General features: G+C 30.6%; 1 protein-coding gene across 4 annotated transcripts in view; it reads left to right on the top strand.

Moving 5' to 3' along the window:
• LOC108693785 (serine/threonine-protein kinase SIK3-like) overlaps positions 1-25,015 on the top strand; it is a 214,862-nt gene that overhangs the window by 105,314 nt on the left and 84,533 nt on the right. For 3 of the 4 annotated variants that reach the window (XR_001932039.1, XM_018202924.1, XM_018202926.1), the window contains exons 10-11: positions 6,178-6,315; positions 23,913-24,134. Coding sequence is in view for 3 of the 4 variants with exons in the window: in XM_018202924.1 (XP_018058413.1) it covers positions 6,178-6,315; positions 23,913-24,134 (360 nt within the window). In the remaining variant the exon portion in view is untranslated. The remainder of the gene's footprint in view (positions 1-6,177; positions 6,316-23,912; positions 24,135-25,015) is intronic. The other variant, XM_018202925.1, reaches the window with a different exon arrangement.

Genomic DNA, 25,015 nt, shown 5'->3' with positions numbered 1-25,015 from the left:
GAGTGATTCTAAAGAAATATTAAAGTTAAAGGATATTTATGAAAAATATTGGGAGTACAAATTAGTTCGATCCGTTTTTTTGTGCATTTATTTCAAAACAAAATAAATGAACAGATCAATTAAAGTATTGTCCATCGCTGCCTATTACTTTTTCCCATCTCTCAATCAGGCAATTTTCGAATTCCATCTCGAAAAAATGACTCGTCTTTGGAGGCGATCCAATTTTCGATTCTTTCTGCGAAAGAAGTGAACCGGTGACTTGCTGCATCCTTTGGAACAACCAGTAATCAGAAGGAACAATGTCCGGAGAAACGGCAGGTGCGGTAAAACATCCCATTTGAACGTTTCCAAATATTTTTTTACGATTTTAGCCAATGAGGCCGAGCGTTGTCATGAAGAAGAAATAACTTTATCATGTCTTTGCTCGTATTCCGTCCGTTTTCTCGCAATGCATGACTCAATTGTAGCCGATACCAATCGCACGTAATAGAATCGCCAGGTTTCAGCAGCTTATAGTAAACAAGACCCTTTTAGTCCCAGATACAGAGCATGATCTTCGAATCATGAATGTTCGGCCATGGTGATGTTGATGTTGAGATCGACGACAACGATTGACCGGGCTTAGTATTTTTTCTTCTTGGGGTTGTCGTAGAATATCCACTTCTCATCTTCAGTCACAATCCGATGCAAAAAAATCTTTTCTCTGTCTTTGAATCAGCTATTCGCAAGTGAAAAACCGCCTTTCAACGTCTCTCGGTTTCAGTTCATAAGGCACCCAATTTCCTTGTTTTTGAATCATTCCCGTTTCTCAATCGTACAGAAACGGCTTGTTGAATTACCCCCAATAATTCTGCAAGCTCCTCTTGCGTTTGATTCTGATCTTCTTCGAGTAATGCCTCTAATTTTTTGTCTTCGAATTTTTTTGACTGTCCAGAGCGAGGCTTGTCTTCAACGCTGAAATCTCTATCTCCTTGATCGAAACCATTCCCTATGATTTCATCAGTTGGAGCAGTGTCACCATAAACTTCGACAAGCATTCGATGGCTTCAGCCGCACTTTTCTTCCAATTAAAGTAGAAAATCAAAATCTCCCGCAAATGCTGCTTGGTTAAATTCGACATTTCAAACACAGTAAAAATTAAGATTTTTGTATGAAACTCAAAGCGATATAAACTGAATATTATTAGCAGATGTTTAACCTCTTTGAAATCGCCAAAATCAGCTGTCATTATAAACCATTCACAACAGCTGGAGCTATCTTTAGGGAAACGGACCGAACTAATTTATACTCCCAATATATATATTTCACTGATTTGGATTCATAATTTAATGTTAATTTTGCAACATGAATATCTTTTTTACGATATAAAATCCGCGGTATAATTTAGGATGTTTAATATAGCCTCAGTTCTGTAATTTTAATGAATTTTATTACAAATTTATTATGGATAAGCAAAATTACATCTTTATATTTGTTTAAACTCTGCGTGCATGCGTGCGTGCGCGCACAGCATATGTATGTGTAGTATGTGTGTGATATATAAAAATAAAATATGGAGTTAGAAGCTACAAATATTAGGAGTATGATTTAGTTTTGAGGTTTTTTCTCACTGATTTATTTAAACAAGACAATGAACGAATTAATTAAAATATTTTCCTTCGTTTTGTATAATTTTTTCTATCTTTCTGGCAAAAGATTCCGCGATAATAAAAATATTTTTTGGAATTAATATAATTTTCAACAAATTTTCGTACATTTTCGAAATTATAGAAGTGTATTCTAGACCATGTTGCATCGATCGGAAATCAATATTAGATGGAGCAATATCTGGAGAATATGTGGGTTTGCAGTAAGATCTTCTCATTCCAGCTCTAATAACGTTTGATTCACTAATAATGCAATGAGATCAAGCATTGTCTTGAAGAAGGATCATTTTGCATTGTTTATTCGGAATTGGAGATCGATTTTGATCTAATACTTGCTTCAATTTGAATAATTGTCGATAACGATCAGCGGTGAATTTCTTTCGGATTTAATAGTTCGTAGGACACAACACCTTCTTGATCCCATCAAATACACAGCAATACATTTGAACCGTGAATATTGTGCCTCGAAGTAGTTGATCTAGATCAACCCATTTTTTCGTTTTCGTTTGAGATTAAATATTTTTCATCCCCAGTAATAATTCGATACAAAAAACTTTTTTTGTCTACACTTAACGAAATGCAAATGTTCAATCGGTTCGCAATGACATTTTCTGATAACCGATGTGAAACTCATTTTCCTTCTTTGTGAAGTTTTCCCACATCACATAACACATAACACCTGTTGTACGATCAACATTTAATTCTCTGGCAAGTTCCGAAGTGAATTGTGCTCGATTTTTGTCCAATAACGCTTGCAAATTTGCATTTTTAAGCTTTTTTGTCTCGAGCGATCTTTGTCGTTAACATTGAAATCACTACTTTTAAATTATCTGAACCAATATTCACATGTTTTAATTGATGGAGGAACATTACCATAAGTTTCTATCAAAATTCTATGATCTTCAGTTTTCTTCTGATTAAAAAACAAAAGCAACGCAATGTCGAAAATGCTCTTTAGGAAGCTCCATTTTTTAAATGATATAACACGATATTTAATTGCGTCTATTGTTAGTAAATCACTAAATATTATGGAGCATTAATAATAATGAAGCATTAAGAAGCAAGGAATGTCTTTGACAATATTAACATTAGTGTGCTATCTCTTGCAAAACCCTCAAAACTAAATCACATTTCTAATATATGCAATGAATGCAGATGTAAATTTTATATCATAACATTAATAAAGAAATAAAAAGTTTATCTATAAAAAATCAAATATTTTGCAAATCTTTTATTTGTGAAATATATGCTAGATTTTCAAATATAAATTCTTAAAGATTTTTTTTATACAAATAAAACTGTCAAGTGTTAAACATTTATTAAATCTCAGTGTGACTTAACATTTTTCATTTTTGAAAAAAAATTGTTCACATGAATAGCTGCCAAATAGCGAAGATATAAAGAGAGCGTGCTTTCTGAATACTGAAAAGGATCCCGTACAAATTATATGGGAAAGTTCTTTCGATCGAATTGGCTAAATTTTTTATATATTGTAATGCACATCATTCTGAACAATGTCTCAATGGACACAACGTGGTCTTATGTTATTTTCAGAGATATAAGCGATTAAAGTATCCTTTGCCGAAAATGCGATGCACTACATATTCATCATTATCGACTCCTTGAGGCTTTGTTTCCAATATATATGAGTTAAATAGTTACAGTGATAGTAATTATAATAAATATAATAACTATTATAATATATATATATATAATGGTAATTATAATATATAATGATAATTATAATAAATATAATTACAATTATAATTACATTTACGATTATAATTATAATTGTAATTATATATTTTTCTAAAATCATATTGTATCAATCTAAGTTCATAATATGATTCGGGAAGGTAAAATGTTAAAACCATATATATTTTCCTACTCTCAGAATTACACAGAATCAATGACGTACACGTGGGAGGTTATCTGATCCCGTGCGTACTTGTGTGTATGTGTGATCGTATATGTGCGTGTGTGTGCGCGTGCGTGTAACTAAAGTCGACAATAACTGATAGCAAAGCCTATGAAGATAGATTTTAGGAGGGCCTGCTATCATTGCACTTTTTAATTGCAGAAGAGAGAGTCAAAATTGTATACAGAATTTGTATTATCTGATATTATTAGCAAATTGCTGAATCAGAAATATGACAAAGTCTGCTAGACATGCTATGCTAGTAGATTTGTAGCAGAAGTCAAGCAAAATTCTGATGGCAGATTGAAAGCAGATTGAGAGCAGAATTTGATTCGAGCAATCTCTGCTTGGTTTCTGCTATCAATCTGTTAGCACAGTCTGTCAGCAGATTTTGTTGACAAATCCATAGCCCAATGCGGATACAGATGGTTATGGTTTTATAGTCAAAACCTGATGCTACCAATTTGGCTCCAAATTGCTAACATTTTGCTATCAGGGAACTGAATGCTTTTCAATTTATTCGTTTGTCAATCTCTCATAAGAATTCAAGCGATTAATTAAGATGATATGTTGAATGACCAAAAATAATAAAAGATGAAGTGCTAGATACACTGAAAGAAATGATTAGCTACTGCAGCAAATTAGATGATAAAATATGCACTTTTAATTGGCTGCAATCAATTAAAAATGTTATGTCATTCAGCTAATTTTTTCTTTTAGTGTATTATTGTGAATTTAGTGTATTATTGTAATTACCATATATATTTTCTTGTTCTCAGTGTTATCCAAGATCAACGACTTTGGACAAGAATAATGCTGAGAGCAGGAAAATATATGGTTTCAACATTTTACTTTCCGAAATCATACTATGAGCCGAGATATAGTGCAACTTTTGACAAATATATAATTATAATCATGGTCGTAATTGTAGTTATAGTTTTTAAATATATTTATTATAATTACTATATCATTATAATTACTATATCTATTTAACTCATATACATATTAGAAACAAAGCCCTAAAGAGTCCTGATAATGACGCGTATGTAGTACACATTACATTTTGGCAGAGGACATTTTGACCGTCTATATCTCTGAGACTAGCCATAGGATCTAGTTGTATTCATTGAGATATTTATTCGGAATGATGAGAACTACAACATTAAAAATTTAGCCAATTCGACCGAAAGTACTTTTCCATATGATTTGTGCGGAGTTCTTTATCTTTATTTTCAATGTTCAAATTTCATATAAAATTTCAATACATCATTATTAAGTTTGTAATCATCTTTCAAGTCAGTATTACTAGAGTCAATTAGTTCTATTTACATGATGCTTGACATATTCTGACTTTAATGAATGGAGTACATAAAATTCTCGATTAATTTATATTGGATCAAAAATCTTGAAATCTGATAATTCAAATTTTAAAGAAGACAATACACTTACATATTTTTCAGTATTAACAACTTCATATTAAGATAATGTTGGAAAATGTGTAAAATTATTTTTCTTTATTTGTACCTTCTATAACCATAGTTTTTGTTCAAACCAAAGTTTTTAATCATAAAGATATGTATTTTATTTTGTAATTTTAAATTTAGTTCATTTAAATGCACTGATATATCAACAAGATATGTAAAATTCATACTAGATCTAAAATTCATACTAGATTGAATTAATGAATAGGCTGTCTTGTCATAAACTCAGAAATTTCTTTTCTACATATGTACTCTCTTCAAAACCTTGGTTCTACTTAGTTAGTTAATTTCGGTAATAGAAGATATTCTGTTTTCACATTACTGAGAAATGACATGATTCAACCCTCGAGATTTAAGGTTTATTATTTTATATTTTTTATAACGTTTTTAAAGCATACACTTTTTGCACAGATTTTCTTGATGAATAATATAATGATATCGCATTATTTGTTCATTTCTACAAAAATTTACTTCTTTTGGAAATAAAGAAATCGCTCCTTCCTATCATTGCTCGAGCTCCATTGGGATGCACTCAGTGTGCATTGGTGTACATTAAAGCCATCATAAAATAACATAAAGATATGTTTATAAATAAACATAGAAATCGATTAAATCGTGAAATACTTAATACATTTTATATTTATTTTTTATTTATATTTAAATTAAATTAGTATACAATACTTCCAATCGAATTCATCATAAGATACTATTGTGTGTGTGAAAACTATACTTTTTAAAGAAAAGATTAAATTTAAATTGTTAAAAAAAATTTAATTTAATTTATTTAATTAAAAAAGTTAATTTAATTTGGCTAAAAATTTACTCTTATTTTGATATAGTGAGAATATATGATATGAAACACTGAACTCGTCAAAATTATATTGAGTTTCAGCCTGTGTATAAAAAGCAATTTAATATATTAAAGGAAACACATACGCACGCGCACGCGCTAACACATATATGCATACATATTATAGTGATTTGATTAAGCTTTGTATTTTTATATTGTCCCTATTATATTTTTTAGTATTTGCACATTATTTATATTTTATTGAATTTTGTTTTTGATTTTGCATGTTTTTTTGTGTCCGCTGCACTTCCGTGCTCTCCTTGGTTGGTAATATGCATGTAGTTATAAATCCGGAATTGGTAATGGAAGTAGAAGCTAGGATGAATAGGGCTTACCTACCATCGCGACTGTTACCAACTCACCTTAGAGGATCAACACTTCCACATCACAGGAAATCTTCATTATATCATACTAGCACTGGTAATGGAGATCTTTGCACTATTGTAATTTGTAAATTTTTTTCTATACAGTTGTAAAATATAATTAAGATTAAATATTTGTAATCTTAATATTGTTAAAGTTTACTATGTACAATAATTTGGAGTTTTTTAAATTTATACAAACATGTATATATATAAAATTGTACAAAATTGAACGTATATTTTTCGGTTTTAATAAAATATTATGTGTGCGTGCGTGCGTGCGTGCGTGCGTGTATATAATATTTTATTAAAAGCACATTCGAAAAGTATACATTCAATTTTGTACAATGCGAAACTTCAAAAAATGTTTTAATATAATTCTAGTTTGACAATGTTATTTTAATAAATTAAAAAAAAAATATATGGATTAAAATAATGATTTTTCAAAAATTGACCATCGCTTATATTTCATGAAAAAGATAAGAAATGATAATAATAATAAGATAATATTATTTACAAAAATAATTTTTTAGTAATTTTGATCTTGAAATATATATAAAGTGTCCAGTGAAGACCGTAATATTTAAGAGTAGATTTCTGAGATTATTTTGAGAAAAATCCGAATATCAGAATGTCGAGGCTATAATAGTTTTTAAATTATAAGCATTTAAAGTTAGCAAATTATATTGTTTAAAGTTCGCGCATTCAGATGTTATAGGTAAATATCAACAACACTTAAACGCGCAAGCGTTAAACGATATGATTTGTTAATTTTAAATATTATAAATAGTTATAAAAAATAGTTATAAAAAAATAATTAAAAAATCGTTATACCTTCGACATTTTGGTATTAATATTTCGTTTTAAAATGATCTCAGAAATCCTTAAGCGTTGTTACGCTTTTTACCGGACACACTGTATATGTATAGTGTAAAAATTTGAACTACTTCAAAATCTTGCACTGTACATGTACGTATCCTGCATCTTCAATTAAATGAGAATTGTTCTTGCTTTTTTGATTACATCATTTAAAATATTTAGAAGAAATATTGTTATTTTGATGTAAAGAATTTTTTCTCACTTTGATCATTCCTAGAGAAAATGCTTTTGGAATGAATTGAATAAAAATATTTGTACTAAGACAAAGTATTTATACAGTGCTTGTCAAAAGTTCCGTAACGGTTAATTACCTCTAGAAAATGATTGATTATTGAAGAAGTTTCAGATAAAAATTGTAGAGTTTAAAAAATGATCAGATGATGGTATTTATTTGAACTTTAGATGACTTGAAAAGTGCGATCAAGATCAATAAAAATCTGAAATGAAAACTCCTACTTTTTATTGCATATTCTTATAGCTGACGTCAAGAGCTTTTCAAAACACTATAATAAAATACATCTTGAGTTATGAAACTTGATAGTAATAATACCGCTGGCTTTATCCAAGATGTTCGATTAAAATATTTTAAATGTTGTTTAGTTCACTATATATCAAAGCAATTGGAGGCTAGTCCCATCGTTTTTATTTTTAGTGTAAAAATGAAAATGAACTTCCATATGCCTTCCAACAAGCGATATAAGTAACGCAGTGTGACACAATGGATCACATCCTTATTGTTTGTCAATGTTAAACAAAGATAACATCCCTGCGTCGCACCGAATCACTTGTTGGAAGACACAATCTAATAACCTTCACTTTGATATCATATATCTCTGAATATGATCTTGAACAACATTTAAGGCTTTAACAATTAGCCCGTTACTTTAATAAAGCTAATGTCAGCGGTACTATAATTTTCATGCTTTATTATTATATATGTATTTGAAACAACTGTTGATCGCTCATCGGAAGATTTTGGGAATAAGATTTGATTCGTGACAGAGAGAGGCGAATGTTAACAAAATATAACACCAGGTTTAGCAATGATACAGAAAATAATTTATTTAGTATTCTAAAATAAGTAATCATAAATATAATGTGTATGATACAGTATAACCGCATGTTTGTGCGTGTGTGCGTGCGTGTACACGCGCGATCGAGCCCGTTATCAAAGGGCTTTGATTCGCGTAGCGATTTTATAATGGGCGCGCGGATTCGATCCGAAATATGAGTGCGTCATAACGTGAATATGTGCGGATGTGCAGAATACAGCGGTTAAGTTGTTCTTGCATTAAAAATATATGACAACGGCTACTGAGAATGTTCGGTAGAGACGGAAAACATTTCATCTCTGTTTTCTTGCTGAAACTGATAGAAAGCTTCCACCGGTAACCGAGAACGTTCGGTCGAGATAGAGAATGCTCTGTTCTATTCTTCTCTCCGGTGCAGGATACGAGTCAAACTGATTTGCCGACTGCTGAGAACACTCAACGGAGGCAGAGTACACTTTATCTCCTCTTTCCTTGCTATTTAATGTTGTTAGAATCTGAATTCGGAGTGCTCTGGAAAATAATCTGAGTAGGCCTTTTTACGTCGTGTCTTTTATTTTACGTCGGCATTGTTATTTTTCAGTTTTTTTTGGCAGCTGGCTTTCCTCATGAGAAATCAGTTTTCGCGCGATAGTATGTTCGGCGATATTCGGCGCGATTCAGATATTTTCGGAACGGCGTTCGTACAAGCCTTCTATATGGAATCGGCTAGTCAGTTGGGAATGATGGGAGAGCATCGTTATATTACATAACAAAAAATTGTTGTTGTAGTGTTCTGTAAAGCTCTCGACATCATTCACAAAAATATGCAATAAAAAGTAGGAGTTTTTATTTGATTCTTTTGTTGACTTTGATGATGCTTTTTAGATTATCAAAAGTAGAGATGTACCGGATAGTAAAATGGAATGGAAACGAATATCAGGAATCGTTCGGAAAGTGATATCCGGCCGGATATCCGATATCCGATCGGATATTCGATAGAGCATATATCCGGCTAGATACCGGATATTTTTCGGATATTCGGCGTTCAACTTAAACAATAGAGAAAAAAGAAAAGCAAGGGAAAAATAATAAAAATGAATAGAATTCTATATCAATGACGCGAATTTTCAATATAAAATTTCAGCCAGATACTGACGAATACTAAGATATTTGGCTATTCGGTCGGATATGACTAGATAATGGACTTCCCAGATATCTGTGCATTCCTATTCAAAAATTCAAATAAATATCACCATCTAACAGATTTTTAAGCCCTACGACTTTTATTTGAAACATTTTTCTAATAAACCAATACTTTCCAGGAAAATTAGCTGTTTTGAAACTTTTGACATTGCATATCTATGTAACATTTATATTATAGACAGAATATATAAAGCAAAAATCGGCCCCTTTCTTTCTGATACATGTCGGCATTGTTAACAATTTTTAGCGTCGCGAGTTTATAAAAATAAAGGCGTACATGATAACTGGTATACAATTGCTGAAATCGAAATCATCTCGGTATTTAATCTCCACACTAAATAATTGTTGAATCTAATAATCGAGTAATTAATAAGGAATTAAAAATTTCATTCAAAACGTGTTTAAATAATTTATGTGTTACATTTATATTACATTTAATATAAATATACATATAAATATACATATCAATTATAGCAATTTATTTACCAAATTAGAATTTAAGGGGTAATAATTTCGATTATTCTTTGAAAATCGAGAAGTATCAAAAATATAAACATATAAAGTAATCAATTATTTAATTTTTAGCGTACCTTGAAGATATATGAAAAAGTAGTTTATACGTGTTCAATACAAAAGGGGACATCATAGTGAAAACAATTATTTTATGGGTGAAGAGATTGGGGACAATTGAAGATTAACATTTGAAGATTTATTTTTTAAAATGGAATCATTTGAATTTTTTACACAATATGATTCCTCTTTAATTGTTTTGTATATTATTATATTAAGTTTTGTATAATATCATATCATTATATTAATTATAATAATTAAAAATTATTATTTTAAGGTAGAGATATAAAAAAAAGAAACTAATAGTTTATAAGATACGTTACTTTATTATGTCACACAATATTAAATAACTCATAAATCATTAATTTTTTTGATAATTGCTTTTTAATGTTATTAAGTGTACGTGATAGTGTAACTCTTGAAGAAGAAAAATCACCCTTGTAAATTGTTGTGCGACTTAAAAATGAAAAAATTAAGTTTTTCGCAGACAGGTTTTTAGTGAACAAATGGCTTTTTGTAAAAACTAATGAACATTTCAGGCTTGTTCAGAGCTAGATTTGTTCGTCATTATAAGGGCTATATTTTACGAGAATTTCAAAGTTTTGCGTTTAAATCTCGAATGAACAGAGAGCGAATGAAAAAAGGCCTTTTGTTTTTTTTTTTACTGAATTAATAGATCGATTTTAATGTTCCATGTCTTATTTTGTAGTTACTTTGAATATTTTTTATACCGAATTTTTTTCCATACAATTAATATTTATCGTTTTATAAGCGAAAAACTTGCTTTTTTGCAAACTATTCAATTTTTTTCGCATGTTTTCTTCACAAGTCTTGTGTCTCAAACATATTCTGATGGCCTTTCGAGATTTTCGAAAAGAAATGTTGGTTTATAATTTTTTTCCGATAAAATTCTACTTCTACTGAACTATTCTTGCTTTCGAGTGAGAAGGAGGAGTATACTATATAACGCGTATGAAAAATCGTAAACAATTAAATATCTTGTAAACTGTTGCGTTTTAATGCATGATTTATATTATTCTGGATTAATGGGAAGAATACATTATTACTACAATTTATTAAACTTATATTTTATTTAGAATGCTCCTCGCCCCTTATTGATGTATAGGGCCGCTGAGCGGCCGAGATCGCCCAGAAAGCATTTTTGGTCATTTGAAACAAGCGACTAGTGTGAGAAGGCACTCGCTATCTCGTTCATTCTTAGCGTGCCGCAGGCGAGCATACGGACATGGGCTCGTGCTTGTTACAGCGCCACACCATGATAAATGGCCGAATTTATAGGCGTGAAAAAGTGACGTTTTGACGAAATTTATGTTACATGCCATTTCGTTATTATTTAATTGTGAAAATGTGACTTGTCTCATATATTTATCAAAGTCGTAATTATCGATGAAAAGTTATCTTGAATCTTATCTCGAATTTTATATATAAAAGTGTATATTTTAATATCTTTCAACAGCTCGGATCATGTGTTTCTGCCCGAATGCAGGCTCACTTTACGCCTTTTATGACCATTTACTGATTATCAAGCGAAGAAAGGAAAAAATTTTCATCGATTTTTACAAGTGTTTTAAAGTGATCTCGTCATTTCGTTCCATCCAAATTATCTTTATTTAAAAGTAGCATGCATCATAAGTTGTCATTCCTCGCTTCTGATGTCACGATTCCAACATGATCGCCGCGACTAGTCAAGAGCATTTAATATTAAAATATGGGGTTCCTTTCGATTTTTAGATAGCATGAGTGAAATCCGTCACGGGCCCAGTTCCACATACATGTTTAGAAGTGATGTGTGACTAACAAGAGGGATTTATCGCTAATTGGCCAATTTAAAACAAAATATTCTTGTTGATAAAGCAGTGAAAAATTAAGCACTCTCTCTTTCTCTCTCTCTCTGTTTTTCTCTTTCTCTGACAGCTTGAGTAAAGGTACGAATACAGAGAAAACAGATTTCCTGCTTTTCAATAATCAGCGCCAATCAGCATCAAAAATATATACATGATATCTTATGAGACCGCGCATAATAAAAATAGATTCAGATTCCGCGCGTGTCATCGGTGCGAGTGAATTCATCGGAACAAATGTTTAGTTCTTGCCGATTGCTAGCGCCGATTGAGTATTTAATCACTGGATATTGATAATTTAATTTTTTGTTCAGAATAAAAGAAATAAAAGTCATTCCAATAGATAAATTCTTATGAAATGTCTCTCTTGACATTATTAAATAATTTATGATATTCAATCATTATTTTTTTCTACTTTATTTCGTATACCGAATCTTTTTTTTACTTTTTGATTTATTATCCAATAAAAAGAAATCTTCATGAACTAGACATCTTTACTGGAAAACTAGCAGTTTTTTTTGCTTTAACACATGTTTACTCTCACAAGCGCTGATAGTCTGCGTCGATTGGGGCGCTGGTTTGGAAAGCAGAAAATTTGCTTTCTCTATGCTCGTACTCTGTGGCACGGAAAAGCATCAAACAATGACAGCAGAGAATTATTCTGGACAAAAGAGCGGATCTTTTCTGTTGAGAGGTATAATTCAAAGATATAGTGGTATATTCATTAGGTTTTCTTTGCCAATTAGATCTTAATATTTTTTTGCTGGAAGTCGATGAAGGAATTTTAAAATTGCGAGGGGGAACAATTGCCTTAGAATTTCACTCCTTGTTAAAATGCAAATTACGGTATCTTTCTTAACGGTAACACTAATTGTTTTATCTTATTATTCTGTTCATAAAAGTATTAAATTACGATAATTTAACTAAAAGAATTAATAGTTTACGAGATATTTAAGATTTTATGTCAACATATGTCATAATAAAGTGACGTGCAATGTGGAGAGCAACAGCGCCGCGATGATGAGGAGCAATAGGAAGAGTTAACTATGGTTGACGTGATCTCAGAACTTTAATCCAGGCTTTAATAATAAGATTAATTCTTCTTTTTCGATGTCATTGACTCTAACATTGAAATTTGCGCAACGTGTTGATACGTGTGATGTAGGATACATAGGTGATATAATTTAATACAGTAAATCATTATATCTTTGTTTGCCAAATGTTAAACAAAGATGAAATGATAATTGTTATACTGGGTATATTCAGTATGACTGGATTGTTCACTGAGCAAAAATTAATTATCCATTTAATATGTTTTTTTATTATATATAGTTATATATATATATGTTTTTTAATTATATATAGTATTCGTAATATAGAATAACTTATCTATTATAGATAATCTTTAATATTATATTTTTTATTTATTACTCTTTATTATTTTTTTTAAGATCGTGAGCGCTCACATTGAGCGATGAATTGTAATATGTCGCTCACATCTCTTACTGAGCGTTCATATTCTCACGTCTTATAGAAAGAATAAACAGTAATATGTGAGTAATAAGAAATATAACGTTAAAGATTATATAACGTTAAAGAGTAATAGATAAGTTATTTTACATTACGAATGTTATAATATATAAACATATTGAGTTAATTTTTTTTTGCTTAGTGCAAGTAAGCGGAATATACTCACTCCAGTATTCGGAATATACTCATTGTGTCTCTTTCTGGAAAACCCCGACTATATCCTTGACGGACCATAAGATATTAATAGTAGATGTTAATAGTAAATAGCCGGATAATAATTGAACAGTGTAATATTCAATTTTACAAGATTTCTAAACATATAAATGAAAATGAGATAGTTTGTAAAACTATTCTTTGCTATTCGAATGAGGATATACTTTCAAAGCATCATAATGAAATGTGTACAAAAGTATAATTAAAATAAAAATGTTTATTTGTAATTTGAAATAGAATGTAATTTAGAATGGAATAGAATGGAATAGAATATTCTTGCATTGAAGGATTAAATATGAACGATGGCTAATTTTTGTCAAAATTATGTACGTATATATACATATCTCTTGCCTTGTGCACACGCGCACTCATGCGTAGACAATATAGTGTATTACTATTATATAATTAAAAAGTATCGGGATTGAGTCATTTAAGCTGTGCGTTTCGAATATATTGAAGAAACATATTTTTTTTTATTACTAGGATTGTTTCTATTTTTTGCCAAAAATTTCACATTACCTTTCTTAATCTACAAATAAATTGCTAATAATTTTTAGCATGTCGATTTTTGTTGAGTAAAGAATTTGTATAAAATTCTGTTTCCGGAATGAAACTTTGTGTTGCGGAAATGTTTCGATGATAAGTGTTTCAAGAATAAGAATTTTTGAATGATATAAAATGTTCAAAGAACATATTAAACGAAGATCATTCTGAAGGATCTTTCATTTCAACAAATGAGCAATACATTAAACAAATCAAAGATTTAATGATTACTAGTATGATTGACAATTCGAGATATGATTGAACGTGTTGGAATATTATTTAGTTTATTCCAATTGATTTTGAAAAACAATTTGGGCGTAAGACGCATTTTGCATTGTTGTAAAAACACTAGATTTTATCTTGTTCATGATTTTGGCCAAAAATTCCATGAACATTTCACCTATAATCGGCTGGTACATGACATCGTGTGACTTCCTGTTTCTTCGGAAAATTATGAAATTATTACTTTGTGAACATTGTTTTGAATCGATTGATGCGAATTGAATCGAATGAAAAAAAGAGAATTCGCTGCGCGTTCTGAAGGCTATACCTAAAATTGATTGAAAAAGTACTTCGAAAATTGGAAGAAACATTAGTATAAATGTATTAAAAGAGGATTATTTTGAAGGGACTAAATAAATTTGAATATATAAATTCATAGTTTGTGTTTTATTGTCAGTTTTTTTATTATCAGTCTCGATTTTTTATCAGTCATATACGCATAAGTGTACATATGCACATCCATAAATTTGGATAATGTACCCGTGATTCTTAACTAATTATCAGAATTGGGAATCAGCGAGACATCGATACGATAAATTTGGTACCAATTTGACATCTTCGATTCTACATCTAATTGATGATTCATTTCTCACAGGATAACATTACTGGTAATGCTATTACTATCATTACTTTTATCGTAATGGTAACATTAATGTTATGGCATTTTTGCAATAATAGTAATGAATTCAGAAATTACTTTTATCGTTACTTTTCTATTATCTTTATATTTATTAAAAAAATATATCATATTATTTTTGTATGGTATTATATTTGATTGGATAAAAATATTTTATTTAAATAGAAATTTAAACATTGAAATTTGTATTTTGTATTTTATGTTTTAAGCTGCATTCCCATAGTTACTACTAATACTGTTCATATATAACGTGAACTATTTAGTACTGATAATGAATATTGGTGAGCTCTCTTAATAACAATATGATAATTTTGAAATTTATTACTTAATAAGAATATTATTCAATAACAATAAGAATTTTTAATCAAATTTGTAAATTATAATATTCTTATTAAGTACATACAGGTCTATTTTAATCCAGTAGAATATCTCAAAATTCTTATATTTAAAACAAAAATTTTCCACTTAGAAAAGTTCCTCAGTTACAGAGGAAAGAAGATGATGATCTTAGTTGTTTTTGAGAAGAATGCCTTTAAGGTCTAAGTTATCTAAAATTTTTTAAACGGAATTTATAGTTTTTATGTAATTTGATTTTTTTAATTATTCTGCTTGTAAAAATATTAAAATGAATGAAGTAGAGCTATTGAAAAATTATCAAAAAAAATTTTTATAATCATATTTTAATATTTTTATACACAGAATAATGAGATAAATCAGTTAGTATAAAGAAAATACATAATTGCTTCTTAAAAAAATTATGCATTTTGTGATTTGCATACATAATATGCAACTATGTGTTTTTTTTTAATTATTCGAATTAACGGATACTGCGCTGATCTTGATCTTGACATATATTATCAAGGTCATGACTCTAAGTGATTTTCAAAAAATTTTAGGCACCGGTTACTGTTCGTTCAAAAGTTACTAAATAAAGTTTAAAAAATAATGTCTTATTTCTGCTATATATTGACGGACATTCAACTTCTCATGCGAAGGGACGTTCATTCCATCTCTCCCCTGTTCAGGGGCGTATGATTTTCCACATCACCAAGTGGATTCCACCCCATCTCCCTTTTCTGCCTCAAGGCGTCGACTTTCCAAGCGAAGCGAAATTTACCCCACTTTCTCCTCTGTCCAGGAGAAAATCGATCGCCCCTTGAAGGGGAAATGGAGTGGGCCTCATTTTGCGTGGAAAGTCGATCACTTTTAAGCAGGAGGGGGGGGGGGGGTCTTTGTTTCACTTGGAAAGTCGCCTGTAGGCAGGAAGGGTGTAGGGTAATTTTTAATATTGTATACGTTAGAAATAAGACATTTTTTAAACTTTATTTGTTAATAATTTTTGAACAGTGGTCGCCATCTAAAACCTTTTGGAGGTCACTTAGGGTCATGACTTTGACAATCAAGATTATCGGCACAATATCCATTAATCCGAATAATTACCGCGTTTTCTTTACATCAACTGATTTATCTCTTATTATTCTGTGCATAAAAGTATTAAAGTATGATTATTGAAAAATGAATAGCTTATGTTCGAGCTCCAGAAGATTTCATTTTACGAGAATTAAAATTTAAGAAAGTGGCATGGAGAGACGTCTCATTAACTATAGCTGTGGATCAATGCCTTATCGATCACGACTCAAACGTACTCTATTAAGGTTTCAAAACAATTATCTACAAACCTACAAACGCAATGCCTCTGTTTGAATCAGTGTATTCATTGATTCGATTTTAGGTCAAGGAAATAATTCCATAAGATAAGACCTGAAATAGGACCGTGCGACTTTGCGAAAATGAATGAAAAATAGAGATTAAAATAAGATGATGCAATTAATTTTAAATAAATCAATTGTTGGCGATCTTGCTGCGCACGCGATGAACTCGTAATGGCGCGGCCACGCGATCACCATCCAAGCGTTTTCCGCGGTATTAATGCTTCGAGGGCACTTGGTCGAGAAAATGATATCTTCTCTGCTTTCCAAACTTTTATTAAATATGCCTCGAGCGCGGGCGAATGTGTTTCACAGCGGATACGGAAAGGATCTCAGCGGTAGCGCGATACCTTTCCACGAGACAAGACACATGCAGTCAACTAGATAGTTAGAGCGGCCATGATGATATGATCTTTTCCAATCGATTACGCGTGATGCACGCGTCGTTTAGCGATCGACGTCTCGTAGATAGATCGATTTTTCGTCGATGTGATTAGGCGATATAACCAGACGCCGTGAATTATAGGGATACCGAACATCAATGATTAATAAAAAGCTTTTAATAGTCGACGCAAGATGTTGTGAATCATACATTTTATTAATATTAAACTAGTACTTATAATGTTTTTGACGATTAGTCCTCTTCAGTAATTATCGTTAAATTCAAATACATAGAAAAAAAGTTAACTTGGTGAGATTATCTACATTACAATACACGATAATGCGAGTATACAATTACAATTACAAATCGGTTTGATCGTTAGATATGTAAACATATTAATGTATTAGATGTACAACTTTGCTTCCGCCATTTTCCTATAGATGGCTTTAGCGGTGGTCTAAATAAATAGATCATGGACGTCATACAATAAACTTGGGCATCTGTCAACATAACCCCATAGAAACATTAGTCGATTTGTGTCTGCATCATAAAGTTATTCTCGATTGAAAATGTCAGTTTACGAGCTAAATTCTCATTTGCGGGAGGGTTTAATTTTTTGCTTCAATATGAAGAAATCTGGCTGAGGCTCATCGAATGCTCTCAAATACTTATGGTGAGGCCGCTATTAGTGAAAGAACGTGTCGTGAGTGATTTCAACGCTTCCGCAAGAATGGTGATTTTGACGTCCAAGATCATGCTCTATATTTGGTGGGACCAGCTCGGCGTAGTGTATTACGGACTTAAAACCGACTGAAATAATCACAGGCGATCGGTATCGAACGCAATTGATGCCGAGCATTGAAAGATAAACGGCCGCAATACAACGAGAGGCACGATAAAGTGATTTTGCAGCATGACAATGCTCGACCCAATGTTGCGAAAGTGATCAAGACATACTTGGAAACGAAATGGGAAGTTCTACCCCACCCGCCGTATTCTCCAGACGTTACTCCCTCTGACGATCACTTGTTTCGATCAATGGCACACGGCCTGGCTGACCAGCACTTCCTTATGAAGAAGTAAAAAATTGGATCGATTCGTGGATAGCTTTAAAAGATGACCAGTTTTTTCGACGCGGGATTCGTACGCTACCCGAAAGATGGGAGAAAATAGTGGCCAGCGATGGACAATACTTTGAATCATAAATGTATAATCAGTTTTTTACAATAAAGCCTCGAATTTCGGAAAAAAAACGGCGGAAGTAAAGTTGTAAACCTAATAGATTGCCAGATCATATCCATTCAGTTTCCAACGAAAATTATGTCCATTAAACTTCCTATAGTAATTATTAAGAAATTAGAGTTTCAAATATCATGTAAATGTTACAATACATAGTTAGGACTTACATGAATCTCATGGATGGAAGTATCTATAATAATTTTAAATAAATGAAATCTAAACAATTTATAAGTAATTATTATAATTAATAGAAGTTTATTTTTTAAAAACATTTTTAAAAAATCAACTGTATCAGTGCGCTCCTCACTCTGAAGTGATAAGATTTACGAAACGTTGGCAATGGATAAAAATGGCGATAACCTGCAAATCTTTTGATATTTTTGAAGATAATACTCGTGAAACCCTAAAAACATCAACCCTATCAACATTTTAAAAAACATTTAATAAATTAAAAGTATTTAGATTTATTAAATTATTAATGGTAATATGAAAATTCTTTCATTATTGTATTATATTGTTCAATCATTTAAATTAACGGAATCAAAATGATGTGATGTAAGTATAAGTTCATTTAATAATGATAAACTAAAAGATTAAAAGATTCAAAGTGGATTCTGACGTAAGCAGCGTAAGGGAAAAGTAAAAATAAGATAGATTCTTGAGATAAAGATTAGATTATTTTGATTAGATTTTCGTTTGAGGAAGTTGAGGATAGGAAAGCTCTAAATTTTAATAGATTTACTAACTCTAAATAATTTAAGGATTGAGAAAATTGGAATTAAGTATTTGGAGGGAAAAATTTTTCTAAATTGTGGGAATTTGAAAGGTCAGAGTAGGAAATTGTAAATTATTAATGGCTGAGGGAGAGGATTGTTAACAGTTAGTTCAGATTCTAAAGGAATTTCAGGAGGTTTCAGAAAAGAGAAATGAAAAATTTCAGGATGGTTGTTATTTTGATTTGAAGAAATAAATGAGGAATATGAGGATTGGAAGGATGAGAAGAGATGTTATATTAACTTGAGAAGAAGAAATAGATTGGGTTAATGAAGTAGAGGAAATTGAGGACAAATTCAAAAAATTAGCAAGGGAAATAGAATCGGAAATGTTTTTATATTTTAGCGCGTTTTTATATTCTTGTTTTTCTATTTTCCTAATGACTATTTTTCTAATGATAATAAAATGTTCAAATGTTCTGGCTATTAATTTATTCGACAGTAGGATTATTTTGAGAGGCATCTTTTTTCCTGTCTATTCTGTTTATTCTTAATTTGTTTAGTTAATTTTAATTTCTGGAAGCGCATTGGCATTTATAATTAAAGAGATAAATATACGATTGTATTTTAAGAGCGGACCTTAAAATTTATTTTTGAATATAGTTAGTTCTTTTCTTAAATTCAGGAAAATATCCAGAAACGTTAGGTAATTGACTTTCAGGTTGAGGATTTCTTTCAGAACTCACTTCATGATTTAGATCAATGATCTGAAAGAAATTTGCTCTCTTAAAATTAACATAAAATATTTCTGAATGTTTTTACACTACTGGGATTTTCTCGCATCTTAATTTATACTATCGATTTCCTCATCTTTTGATAGAGGAATATGAGACTCAATTGTTTTTAGATATCGAATGAACTGAATTTCTAGGGGCGTCAAGTGGCTCGTTGCTCAGTTGACTCGCGATCTGGATTTCCATCTATGCTCCGTATATGCGATTTTTCGTGTTCGCCATTCGAATTCGTTAAACTATAGTCGAGGTCTCTTCGAGTGTTGACAAACTCTAAAGAGTAAGAATGCTACTACTATCAAATGCAAAAACATAAGCGAGCCTCTGCTCCCAAAGAAATTCTAAAGCTAAACTGAGATACATAGTACTGTGACCCAATAATAGGATCAGAAACCTATATACCAAGGGAATTTACCAAGACTAACTGAATTTCTATAGTTTTGTTAGTTTTGAAAATCCTCCATCCTCCGATTTACCTGCGGTGTTAGATATTCGATCCCTCTATTAATTATTTTTTTTTGTTTCACTCTTCTATTCAAACAGAAATAAAATTATCACGCAATTAACATCTTCTTTTCCACGGTTTATCAATTCTCGGTTTGATGATAACATTTTTATGAAAGAAAAGAATCGTTAAGAATTCTCCAGATACAACTACGAAGTATTTAATATTTTATGTCAATATGTGCCATAATAAAGTATAAAGTAACTCGAAAAATATGATTCTTTGATATGATTCTTTATCTTAATACTTTTATGTGCAGAATAATTAAAGAAATCATGTCATGCAAAAGAACTATATGATTCTGTTTAAAAAATTAAGGGAATATTGATCTGATTTTAAGAATATCTCGAAGTTAATCAAGGTCACTTTTCTCTCTTGTAACTTTTGTCTGAAACATTTTTGTCTTAAACTTAAGGATTTTGAGTTAAACTTCAGAAACTGGGACCTCATCAATTCCAATAACTTTGACATATGTTGTCAAGATCATAACTCTAAGTCGGCGATCTCTTACAAATCGTCGTTCATTGTTAAAAAGTTATTAATAAAAGAACTTACTTTCTTTTCTTAGGAGCGTACGATTTCCACACGAAGTGACTTCCACCTTACCTTCCCCCTGCTTGGGGAAGCGCGACTTCCATCTGAAGTGACTCTCACCCCATCTCCCCCTTGTTTAGAAGCGAACGACTTCTGTATTTGTACTGTTGCACATGGGTTTCGATTTTCCATGAATCTATTTTTTAGAAAGAAATGAGAAACGTTCAATTTAAACTTTATTTATTAATAACTTTTTAATGAACAAGCGATAGTTAAAATTTGTGGGAGATCACTCAGGATCATGACCTTGACAACTATATCAAGATCATTGGAATTGGTAAGGTCGCCCATTTTTTAAAGTTTTACCGGATTTAAAATGTTCTACTTGTATTAAAATGAACTATTGCATATTGCATATATAATGGACATGCATATTAAGAAACAAAAATATATGAATTATTATAGAAAATTTATTGAAATAAGTTTAAAAATATTTGCTGTATGGAGACTTAGTTTAGAGTCTTATTTTAATATTAATTATTAAATTTAATATTCATCATTAAATATTGCAATTTTAAAATCTAATATCTTTCCAACAAATTATTATTTCCAAATTATTACTTTCTACCGTTCCTAATAGTGACGGTAACAGTAACGAGATATTTTTTTGTAATGAGTAAACGGGTGGTGACAAATTATTTCTATAAAGTTACTTTTTTTATGAAATGTTTCTAATCTTGCTAATTATGTATTGTATAAAATTTTAAACGATTAGCTAGTCTACGATTAGCTGATCTCGTTTAAGTTAAAATAAAATGTACGCTCAGTGTCGCATTATTCGCGGTGTGCGCAAGCACTACTGTGTCTTCTATTCGATATGTTCTGATTTCGAAAAAAGGATGTTAAAAGAAGAGTATCAAACAAACATTTAAAATGATCCAAAAGATTTATAAAAAGAATTAATTTGAACAAACAATTTTCGATGGCATGTCAATTTCGTGAAGGAAGAAATTCCCACAACCTCTCACTTATGAAATCTAGCATATCATTGGAAAATGTTCATTTGATGTACTTATATTCATTTCCAATGTAAATTAACTTTAATTTTGGTTCAACTTACTCTTCAGCTTTTCCTAATTTTTAGAACTAGAAAAGATAAAGAATAAGTTGATTAAAGTTAATCTACATTGGAAATGCACATTAATGCTTTATTCCATAAGCTCTTATAAAGTTTGTAGGCAGATATAAACCGACTTTAAAATTTTATAGTGATACATTGTTCTTTTGAATTCATGACGTACTGAAAAAAAATGAGAGATTATGCCGGATTATTCCTAGTCAGTTCTCATAGTGATTCCTTAAGACAGAACTTAAGACGGTCTTAAATATAAGAACTGACTATGAATATTGGTTTTAGATATTCATAATCGGATCTTATATTTAAGACTTCTTAAGTACAGTCTTAAGATGTTATGAATCAATCAGAGGGCCGCATTAGCGACTTAAGACATTACTTAAGACGGTCTTAAAATAAGAAGACTATGAATACCGGTCTTAGAGTTAAGCGTCTACAATGAGTAATAGCAGTACAGGCTGTAGACACATTGGAAGTAAGCTGGTTTTCCGGCCTAGCCAGAAATGGTTGATCGATCAACATCACAGTAATGATTCAATCGCTCAACATAAAATCGATGTTAATTCAATATTAGCGACATTGAATCAAACATTAATTTGATGTTAATCGATCAACTATTTCTGGCTAGGCCGGAAAATCAGCTTATTCCCGACGTGTTTACAGCCTTTACTGCTACTGTTCATTGTACTACTAGAAGTAGAATGGAGCGTTGAACATGAAACCAGCACCTGTGCGAGAGAGAAAACTAGAGTCCCAGTTGATTGTAATGCGCATGTGCTTAACTTGTTTGCCCGCATTTCACTTAAGTTAATTTCTGAAATATTTTATGTAGACATCAGTTATGTGACAACATATAGGTTTATATGTTATTGATATTTAATATATAATATTTAATATATTGATTGATATATTATATTTATTTTTTTTTGAAAAGGTTTTTCTGAAAAATAAAAAATTTTGTGAAAAATATTGTTATTTTGTAGAATTTATAAGAATATTTGAGCCAATTTTACTTTAACCTTATATGCATTCTTATATTAAAGTTTATTCTAACACTAATTTATTATATACAATAGATTAAGTTAGTTTTATTATCATTTTGTCTAAGATACATACAATCTAAAACTTCTGAAATTAACATCAATATATAAGAATCACTAAAACAACTCACACAAATGACAGTACCTGACTCATGCGCATTGCGAATATTTGAGACTGTCTAGCTTTCTCTCTCATATAGAAGATGGCGACGTTTCGTACATAGATGGCATAGGTAATTCCACTTCCAATAGTATATGTTCTAAATAGAAAATCTCTGGCATGCTATCGAAAAATGTTTGGTCGATTTAATGTTTCATTTTCATAAACTTTTTTTTACATTTCGAACTTGTTTGATCGTTGTAGAATTTTAAAACAAAATTCTGTAGCGGTTGCTCTTTTTTTTCAATTTATAATGTATTAAATCAATAAGCTATGTAAAACAATATGCGATCAATTAATTGTAGATTATTTAAATTTTATATATAAGCTAAGAATCATGGATATTCGGGCAATAATTTATAGATGGCGCTACTGATAAAATAATCAATTTCAAAATTTATGGATCGCAATGTGTATATAATGTACAAAATAATATACAATATATTTCATTCAAACAATAAAAAATTTTTACAATAGGTATTAACTTTTTTCTGATCTCAGAGAGAGATAAGAATAATTTTCATCTTGTAAGTGAGAGAGGTATTTCATAGAATTAAAAAAAAATATTTTTTTATTATTAAGTGTTCTTATGCAAGTTAGGTAAATAATTTTTAATTTACACACGCACACGTACACAATGCACGTATATATTTGTTTTAATTCGAGAAAATGTTTCTAATGTGTATATTAATTTTAGTAAGTAATAGGGATTCGTATAAGGAACCAAGCAGCCATGTTGCTACTGAGAGATACTCACCTGTTCGTCGGGCATCGGAAGGATCGGGTGCACCTGGACCAGGCATACAAGCACTTCAGCAAGAATATCAACAGTTACAAAGATTAGCATCACCTTCACACAGTCCTGCGAGTATTCCTGGTTCTCCTGTTCATGAAAGAGGTGTAGCAGCAATTACGCAAGGTATTTTTTTTTATAGAACGTTTTGCTAATATAATATGTAATGCACATTATTATAATTTTTCAATATAAATAAACAAATGAAACCATATTTAGACAAGGTGATGCCTAATAATATTCTCGTGTAAATTTTACAATTTCCAGTTCGTACAAAATGCGCACCGATTACATTGTCGACAATTTAAAATAAACTTTCTTTTGTACCATAGACTGGACAAAGTAATTTTTATAAATTTTTATCACGCTAGATAACATATACGAAGATAGAAACGAATTGCTCTATCATGTCACGTTTTTGAAAAAATTGAATTTAAAAGTGCTGAAATTGTCATTTATTGATATCTACCTTTGAATTAAAATGTTTGAAAAATGTGACAAAATAGTGCAATTTTATTTGCGAATTTGTTTTCAGTGACAATAATCTATAAATCACCTATTATATTGGCGATTTTATGCAAAAGTTATAGTTATAATTAAAAGAAAGGAACTTATTCTAAATCCATAAGTAATATTTCTTTTTGAGGAATTCCGAAGGATTTATAAACTGTGTAGTATTGGCTTGAAATTTCAATACTAGATTCCTATATATGTTCCTATATATGTCAATATAAACATAATATCTATTATTTCAACCCAAGTACAGCTATAATTTTTCCTTCAAAAAAATTATTACATAAAAATTATTATATCACAAAATTTACTTTGTTACTTAAGTGATATGTGTATACTATTCGTATAAAAGATTTAATGTCAATAAACTGGCGCAAAGATAAGATTCTATTTTCTCAACCTAAGTGATACACACACACACACACACACACACACACACACACACACACACACACACACACACACACACACACACACACACACACACACACACA

Source organism: Atta colombica, unplaced genomic scaffold (assembly GCF_001594045.1).
Source record: "Atta colombica isolate Treedump-2 unplaced genomic scaffold, Acol1.0 scaffold98, whole genome shotgun sequence".
NCBI lineage: Eukaryota > Metazoa > Arthropoda > Insecta > Hymenoptera > Formicidae > Atta > Atta colombica.
The sequence above is the reverse complement of the archived record's forward strand: the minus strand, read 5'-3'. Positions and strand labels throughout refer to the sequence as shown.